Genomic DNA, 10,000 nt, shown 5'->3' with positions numbered 1-10,000 from the left:
ACTTTTCCGGGATGCTTCTCTCGAATGCTTTTTAAATAGGCTCGCAGAATAGCCGATGAAGCTAGGTTCCAGATTTAACATCAAGACACAAGGGTGAAAAATTAGAACTATCTTTCTTAAATATAGAACCCTTGATATTTCGTATACACTATATCAATATCTATCTATCTATCTATCTATCTATCTATCTATATATATATATATATATATATATATATATATATATATATATATATATATATATATATATATATATATATACAATTTCAAACTTGAGGAAAAGGCAAAGAAAGGATTTGGGGCAACTGGTAGTCATCACTAATAGAGATGGAAATATATTGCATAGGGATGATGACATTAAGAGGATATGGAGCGAATATTATGCGCATCTATTGAATTCTGAAAATGACAGATAGGAACTGGGAGAAACACAAAGGGTGGAGGACGGGCCAGTGATGGAGAATACAGAAATTGAGTAAAATGAAGAATGGGGAAGCGCCAGGTCCACCAGAGTTTCAAATTGAAATGATCAAGTTACTAGCTAACGATGAAAAAATTGATCCTGGATTTATTGAGTGCATCATGGGAAGAGGATATAATGCCTAATGACTGGGAAGAGAGTCTAATGGTATCTATATTTAAGCAGAAAGGTGACATAAACAAAGAATGTCAAGATTAGGAAACAGCAGTATGGATTCATGGAGATGCGAGGGACAGTTGTTGCCATCCTTATAGTAAGGCAGCTACAGAAAAAGAGACTAGAGCGATTTAGAGAAGGCTTATAATAGAATTCATCTCTTAGAGCCGTCAACTGGTAACTGTATTTGTCTGATAGTGCTTGTGTAACAGTTCGTGTTTTCAACAGAGGAAAATGAACAAAGTTTTGCTCTTTAAGCTGCTTGGAAAAAAGTTGAAGTTTCAATTGAAATGCTTTCACTTCCACATACAATTCATGTGCAAATAAACCTTTGCCTTGTAGTTTTGTGTTTAACTCATTCAGCTTTTGCATAATGTCCACAGCAAATGCAAAATCACAAACCCATTCGTCACACTCCATTTCCCTTGAAAAGTCACAAGAAATGTCTTTCATATTAAAAAACAAGACAACCTCTTCTTTAACGTCCCACATCCTCTTCAATACTTTCCCCATACTTAACCATCGGATATTTGTGTGGTACAGCACATCAGTAAAATCAGCCTCGATGTCTTCCAAGAAGCTTCGGAATTGCCTGTGATTCAGTCCCCGTGCTCTTATTAAGTTCACTGCACGCACCACTGGATCCATAACGTGTTTGAGTTTAAAAGATGATCTACAGAGGCTTTCTTAATGTATGATGCAGTGAAAAGACAACACACTGTGCCATGGAAAATCTTCTTTGATTTTATCATTCATCAAGGTCACAAGGCCACAGTGTTTACCTATGAGTGAAGGAGCACCATCAGTTGTAATACTTGCCAATTTATCCAGGCTTAATCTAGACCTGATTAGACTGTTAATGACACTATTGTATAAATCTTTTCCAGTAACAGTGTGTTTGAGAGACTCCATAGATAACAATTCCTCTGTAATTTCGAAGTTTTCGTCAATTCCTCTGATATAAATGAGTACTTGGGCAGTATCCTGAATGTCATTACTCTCATCTAAAGCAATAGAAAACCACTGAAAACTAACACTGGCTGTTAACACCTGATCTTGAATATTCATTGCAATTGCATCTATGCGACGAACAATAGTTCTTCGTGACAGAGATATGGCTTCCACTTTAGATATGACTTCAGGACACACAACACTGACAGCATCAACCATGCAATCTTTAATAAATTCTGCTTCTGCAAACGACTTATTTTGTTTTGCAATTTTATTTGCCAATACAAAACTTGCCTTTGTTGCATTCCTTTTGTAAAGATGAAGTTTTTTCAAACACATTTTGTTGTTTCTTCAAACTTTTCATCAGATCAGTTGCCTTCTTTTGCAGTTCTTGCTTTGATAAATTGCTTCCAAAGTTGGTGTGCTTGGTTTGAAAGTGCCGTTTCAAATTGTATTCCTTGAAAACAGCATCTGTATCATGACAAATCAAACATACAGCTTTAACTCCGACGTCAGTAAAGAAATACCTTTCAGTCCACTCTTTGTTAAATACTCTGCATTCGTCTTAAATTTTTCGTTTTTTAGAAGGCTTCGAATCACTCATTTTGGGTAAAGTTTGAAAGATAGTAAAAGCTGTGCTGAAATAAAATGTCCAACGTCTTCTTTCTCTGGAATCTGCCAGGACACTGAAATGATTGAATATAAGGCAATAAACTCGTTGGCGCGGTAACAAAGTTACAACGTAACCAAAACGTTTTGTACACTATCGAGATTTAATCCTACTGGCCACTGGTAGCAAACGTGTCCGATACACACTTCACTCACGCATACGCCCATCCCAGATGCCGAACTGCATCTTTATTCAACGATGGCCAATTATAGATTAAAAAATGAATAAATAAAATAGAATAAGAAAATTAAAATCATGAAAAAATCTATTTCCGTCTGGTTGAACAAAAATAATGAGTGAGAAAGGATGCAAATAAAATAGAGAAAAAATGCAAGATAGAGAGACAGAGATAAAAAAGCAGAGAGAAAGAGATAAAGAAGAGGTCAGGCAAGAGCATAGCCCTTTTGTCCGTAACAAAAGGGCAGGGAAAGAAATAGAGTGAGCGAGAACAAATTTCCGATTACTTACATTCCAATTTTAAAATACTGGTTATAAAATCCTTTTGGACATTTAATATCCAATATTTGGAGGGCCGCATGAATTCCATTGGAGGGCCGCATGCGGCCCTCGGGCCGTAGTTTGCCCACCTCTGACCTAGAGCTTTCTTCACTCCATCCATTCACCCAAACCTTGGCCTTCCTCTTGTACTTCTCCCATCAGCTCTTGTATTCATCACCTTCTTTAACAGGCAGTCACTTTACATTCTCTCATCATGGCCAAACCCCTCCAACACATTCATATCCACTCTAGCTGCTAAATAATTTCTTACACCCATTCTGACCCTCACTTCTTCGTTCCTAACTCAATCTAATAGAGATACACTAGTCATACTCCTCAAACACTTCTTATCAAACACATTCAATTTCTGTCTCTCCATCACTTTCATTCCCCACAGCTCTGAACCACACATTACAGTTAGTACAATCACTTTCTCATACAGAACTCTCAATACATTCATTCCTAACCCTCTATATATTTTACTACTCCCTTCACTGCCCCCAATACTTTGCATCTTTCATTCACTCTCTGACCCACATCTGCTTCCACTTCACCATTTGCTGCAACACTAGACCCCAAGTACTTAACCTGATCTACTTCCTCAAGTAATTCTCCATTCAACATGACATTAAACCTCGCACCACCCTCCCTTCTCGTGCATCTCATAACCTTACTCTTACCAACATAAACTCTCAACTTCCTTTTCTCACATACTCTTCTAAACTCTGTCACTAATTGACCTACCTTCTCTTCTGACTCTGCAACCAGTACAGTATCATCCACAAATAACAACTGATTTACCTCTCATTCATGATCATTCTTGTCTATCAGTCTCAATCCTCGACCAAGCACTCAAGCATTCACCTCTCTCGTCATTCCATCAACAAACAAATTGAACAGCCATGGCGACATCATACATCTCTGTCTCAGCCCCACTCTCACTGGAAACAACAGTTATTGTTAAATCATGCTGGTTATTTTTCTGTTTTGCCGTTACTGTTTTGCTATGTTCTTATAAATAATTTATTAAAGGAATAAGTCATATTAAGTAGATTTTACATATTCTACGTTGTGTATAATAACCGAACGTAACAGTCGGTAAGCTTATTGCCAACGCTGCTAAAATTACAAGGTTTCTACTTTTTCATTTTTGTTTACCTAGAATATGTTGGAGAAGAGGATAATAAAGCATAAATTTATGATGGCTTTGAATATTCGTTGCAGTAGGAAACGGCGTTCAGGAGAATAAAGACCAAGAAAATAAGAATTACAAAAAAATTTATAGAATACAAGATTTTGACATTGCCAGCGTTTTTGTACTTGAATGAGAGGAATTTTCGAGTCATTATGAAGGGACTAATGGGAACGTGTATTTTCATGCTATCGATATGTTAAATTACCTGTATGTAACCTTTTGAGAGTGATGCAGTCATTACATAGTTACAAAGATGTTAACAGTATGTATGCATCTCCTAAGAGAAGTCTTCATCTACGTTTGAAAATATTTCTAAAACCCATATTGATTGAAATTTGTACCTCAAGCTTTAGTCTAAGACATCTTTGCAATAACTTTCAAAGAAGTATTTTTCATAGGAAATAGGTAACCAAGTTCAAGGTCAAGAATTTTGAAATATCGTTTCTGTTTCTAGTGTTTCTGAAGCCATTATTATTATATATAAAATATTTCATGGACGTTACTTAAACTGGTTATTTGGTATCATTTCGTCCTCCGATGAATGACACAAAATATTCTTGGCAATTATTTTCATGGAATGTTTTGTCAATTATCGTTGATAATTGAATATATGTTATAATCATTATTATATTTGTTATTTCCACTGCTAGTTAAAGACCTGCTGGTTTTGTCTGGTGAGAAGAATTATCCAACGAAAGCTCGGAATTGCACTATTATTTTTCTTTAAGTGACTCATTACTGTTGTCAACAATAAAGATAGCTTCCATTATTTCTCGTCTTCTTAATATGACTTTCTTACATTTCATTATTGTATAAGACGTAGGTTATGCAAAATCTATTATAAAAGTTTATGAAACGATAGTTAAACGTTAACAGCAAAAAGAAAATAGTAGCCAACAAACATAAAATAACCATATATTCAAGACTTGACATAATTATTTACAACATTACACAAGATTCACCGAATACTCGCGGCACACCAAACTAATGCGAGGGACAAATGGCGTTGAGTAGTATCAGATATAAAAGGTTGACACGAAGAATCAGTGCTTCTGTCTGATTAATATTCAGGTCCACTGAGGGAGTAGCTGAAGAATGTCTCCACACACGAGAAGTGTTCAATCAGGTCTCTCTCGTTTCTGCCTTATTCCTTTCATCACCTGACTTATATATACGACTTGCGAGGGACAATACTCTAGAAAATTCCGGAGCGTTCAAGACTAGCATCACGCAATAGCGACTCGCCCGGAACCCACTCTCAAATACATCCTGTTGAACTCACGTTCGTCAAATGGCTGCTGCCGAAGTACAGTAGTTATGAAAAGTATCTAGAACACAATGATATTTTGCGTTACAAATACATTAACATATAAAGATATGAGTTGTTTTATTTTTACATCAACATATATGAAATAAAATGAATTATTTTATTTTTACATCAACATACATGAGAAAATAAGCCATTCTAACATAAATTCAACGTAACATATAACAGACTTAGTTTATTACTTTTGGAGAATTGATTCAGAGTGAAAAAAAATCTGATATTGTTCTATGGCCGGGATTTCTCCGTCTCCCATCGCCTACTCTTTTAAACATTATCTGGCTAACCTTTTTCTGTGCAGCGTTATTTTTTTTTATTTTTTCAAAGGTCGCTCGTGAATGGCAGAGGCAAGGGACAGTGAATTGCCTTAGCAAGCAGGACAATGCCCTAGAGACTGACCATATATTTTATGATCAGCGCCCAAGCCCCCTTTCCACCCAAGCTAGGACCAGGGAAGGCCAGGCAATGGCTGCTGATGACTCAACAGATAGACCTATAGCTTCCCCCAAACCCACCAACCTTAGCTAAAAAGGATGGTAAGGTTGCAGACACTAAAGGCACTAACGAGTCATAGCGGGACTCGAACCCCCGTCTGGCAAACACCAGGCAGAGATGTTACCAATCAGAATGCTCACCCTCAGCATGACTACATCCTAGGAGGAGTTTCTCTTTTTTGTATGGGGATTAACGGGAATATAAAAGAGAAACAACGATCTTTCTTTTATTAAATCATGCTGAATTATAAAGAATTCTCTCTCTCTCTCTCTCTCTCTCTCTCTCTCTCTCTCTCTCTCTCTCTCTCTCTCTCTCTCTCTCTCTCTCTCATTTTATGTAATATAACTGACAACTATGAAAAAACCTTCCCTATTACTATATATTTATTCAATTATTTCTCTCGCGTTTAATATAATGAATATTCAATTATGACGAAACTTTCCTTTTACTGACAACTCTCTCTCTCTCTCTCTCTCTCTCTCTCTCTCTCTCTCTCTCTCTCTCTCTCTCTCTCTCTCAGTTTATACTGAGAAATTGAGAACGAGAATGCAACACCCCCAAGATGGTGTGAATAAACACTGGCAATGAGGTGAACACTGGCGGAAACAGTGGTGCGTGGTGGGGTGGGGGTGGGGTCCACGACCCCTCTCCTTTTTTTAAGGAAAAAAAAAGTTTGACTGTTATTCTTGGAGTTTTCAAGAAAAAAGTTTAACCGTTAAACTTTAGGCTTTCAATAAAGTTGGACTAAACTTACGGTTTTCAAAAAAAGTTTGACTATTGAACTTGTGATTTTCAAGAATAAAAGCTTAACTGTTAAACTCGGCATATTGGTGGAAAATATGTATATTGTCAGTTATCTTTATTTTCATGTTTCATCCTTTATTAGGTTATTTTGGCTTTTACAGTTTCTCCTACTACGGTGATCTTGCTCAAAAGTCAGAAACTATTTGTGATTCAACATTTGAAAGTAAATCTATGATAGTCATGAGCATTTAGTGTCAAAACACATTTTAATATGTAGAGTCAATATGCACTCACATGGCCTTCAATGGACAAGTTGTTTAAGTTTATTTTCTTATTGCATTAACTCGTACAAAGCCGTTTAAAAAAAAAATCCCCTTATGTCTTTATTTTCGACTCATATTTCATTTGAAATCATAAACTATTTGTGGCTGAATGTATGAAAGTCGCGTATTTAGTGATATTATCATAAATAGCCCTTTGTTGTAATTCTCTGAATTGTTTGTCATGTGCAATAGACAAGGGTAAGTACAAAAGCTTTATACCCCCCCCCCCACACACACACACACACACATATATATATATATATATATATATATATATATATATATATATATATATATATATATATATATGGTTAGTGATGAGATGAATTATACCTTCATTCATCATTTGCAAATTACTTCCTTTAACTCTGTAGTTGTGGGTTGGAAATGTAAGAAGATTATATTTCATGCAAACGAGAAAACTTTCTAATAAGCATTTCACTCGTATTCTCTGATTTGAGGAGATATTCTCTAGGTGACTACTAAGCAAGAACAGGTTGAAATACTACCGTTAGGGATATTGGGTACTTTGACTGGCCAGACAGTACCACATTGGAATCTTTTTTTCTGGTTACGGCTCATTCTGTCTTTACCAACACATACATCGAATAGTCTAGGCTTTTTTTCCACATTTTCCTCTGTCCTCATAACCTGACAACAATGATTACCAAACAGTTCATCTTTGCTCATGAGGTTAACTATTGCACTAGAGTTGTTTATTGGCTACTCCCCTCTTGATAAGGGTAGAAGAGACTTTATCTATGGCAAGCAATTCTTCTAGGAGAAGGACACTCCAAAATCAAATCATTGCTCTCTAGTCTTGGGTAGTGTCATAGCCTCTGTATCATGGTCTTCCATTGTCTTGGATTAGAGTTCTTTTGCTTGATTGCGCACTTGGACACGGTGTTCTGTTTTTTTTTTTATATATATATATTTCAGTTTTTTAGTTTATATATGAAAGGTGTAGTTTAATGTTGTTATCGTTCTTAAAATTTTTCATTTTAATTGTTTATTACATCTATTGTAGTTTGTTTATTCCCTTTTTTCCTCTCCTCACTGGGCTATTTTCCCCAGTTGGAGCCCTTGGGCTTATAGGATCTAGTTTTTTCAACTAGGATTATAGTTTAGCTTGTAATAATGATGATACTAATAATAATAACATGCAGTCGTAACCATTTTACATCACCGTTATCATAATAATCTTAAAATGATTAATACTCATTAAATATCAATATCAAGAAGAAACACATATCAATTTTCAATATATATATATATATATATATATATATATACATATATATATATATATATATATATATATATATATATATATATATATATATATGTGTGTGTGTGTGTGTGTGTGTATGTATATATACAGTATTTATATATATGTATATATATATATATATATATATATATATATCTATATAATGCATAATATATATATATATATATATATATATATATATATATACAGAGAGAGAGAGAGAGAGAGAGAGAGAGAGAGAGAGAGAGAGAGAGAGAGAGAGAGAGAGAGAGAGAGAGAGAGAGAGAGAGAGAGAGGTACAATGGCAAATATCTATAGTCCAAAAAGATATTTCAACTGCAGACTATCGGGTCTATAACATTATATGTATTACTACCATTGAGCTAGATTATTGTTTTGAATGTATATATATATATATATATATATATATATATATATACATATAGATATGTGTGTATATATATACACGTATATATATATATATATATATATATATATATATATATGTATATATATATATATATATATATATATATACATAAATGTTTATGTATATACACACACATACACACACACACACACACACACACATATATATATATATATATATATATATATATATATATATATATATATATATATATATATATAGGAAAATTAGCTTTGCTAGTCCCTCAACTCCTGTTTGTTTATGGTATTTTTATGCCAGACTATACCTGCAAATATTTTTTAGCTCGTCAGTTCATCGTCTTTTCTTCTTCCCCCTACTTCGTTTGCAATATCTATAGACCTATTATGTTATTTTTAATATCCATCTATTATATGTTATTCTTATATGCCTGTCCATGTCTATTTTTTTTTTCTTTCATCTTTTGCTCTCGTATCCTTGTTACTCTTTTTTTGTTCATTTTTATTAATGCTATCAGTATCCTTTCAATAGGTCTTTGAGTTGTAACTAGTTTATTCTCTAAGTCTTTTGTAAAGCTCCAAGTTTCTTATACATACGTTATTACTGCTAGGACCATCGTATGAAATATTTTTGTTTTTAGAGAAAGTGGCATTTTATATTTCATTACGTCATTTTGTCTACCAAAAGCTCTCCATGCTATGCTTATCCTTCTTTTTATTTTGGCCTTATGTCCTTGGGAACCATAAGTACATATATTCATTTACTATCTTTAGATGTTCTTCCATAACCCTTATTTGTGGTCTCTCAGAATTTTCATAGAACATTATCCACGTTTTACAAATATTCATTTTCCGTCCTATATTTTTCATTTTATATTCAAATCTTTCTATATTCTCCTGTAATTCCTCGTATGATTCATTAAATAGAACTGTCATCTGCAAAAATAGTAATGTTAATTCCTACATTTTCCATATCTAAATTCTTCAAAATTTCTTCTAGACACGCTGTGCATAATTTAAGAGAGAGGCGGTCTCCCTAAATAGCTCTTTTCTCAATCGTAATTTACACTATCTTTATGTATTAGGTGCTCGTACTTCCCGTATAGATATCTTCAAGAATTCCAACTTAGGATTCTACTATTCTTTGTCTTTAAAAGTTTTTTTTTTTTTTTTTTTTTTTTTTTTTCAATAAAAGCTGAAGTTTTTAACAGAATCAAAACCTCTCTCATAGTCTAAAAATGTCATACATGTTGGTTTGTCACACACTGTTGATTTTTCCATTGACTGGTTAACTACATGGATATGATCAGTTGTTTAATACCAACTTCTAAAACTTGCCTGCCACTTTCTATTCGGCCTAGTATGATATTTGTAAATAATTTACATTTCACTGGCCAGTAATTTGTCAGGTCTTTTGTGTTTCCCTTTTGTGAATTAGCGTAATGATACAGTTTCTCAAAGCTGTGAGGATAGATCATTCTTGCA

The 10,000-nt window shown here is 34.1% G+C and overlaps 2 protein-coding genes across 3 annotated transcripts in view; one reads left to right on the top strand and one right to left on the bottom strand.

Annotated features, from left to right (window-relative positions):
• Positions 1 to 1,807, bottom strand: part of LOC137645236 (general transcription factor II-I repeat domain-containing protein 2-like) — a 32,394-nt gene extending 30,587 nt beyond the window's left edge. The window contains exons 1-2 of the mRNA XM_068378055.1: positions 1,420 to 1,807; positions 1,040 to 1,275 (exon numbers count right to left, since the gene is read on the bottom strand). Coding sequence (XP_068234156.1) covers positions 1,040 to 1,275; positions 1,420 to 1,807 — 624 coding nt within the window. The remainder of the gene's footprint in view (positions 1 to 1,039; positions 1,276 to 1,419) is intronic.
• The window catches only part of LOC137645738 (muscle calcium channel subunit alpha-1-like), a 1,524,573-nt gene that overhangs the window by 486,930 nt on the left and 1,027,643 nt on the right, over positions 1 to 10,000 (top strand). The window lies entirely within an intron of this gene.

This window comes from Palaemon carinicauda, chromosome 8, assembly GCF_036898095.1.
Source record: "Palaemon carinicauda isolate YSFRI2023 chromosome 8, ASM3689809v2, whole genome shotgun sequence".
Lineage (NCBI taxonomy): Eukaryota > Metazoa > Arthropoda > Malacostraca > Decapoda > Palaemonidae > Palaemon > Palaemon carinicauda.
Note: the sequence above shows the minus strand (reverse complement) of the source record. Positions and strands in the feature narration are given on the sequence as shown.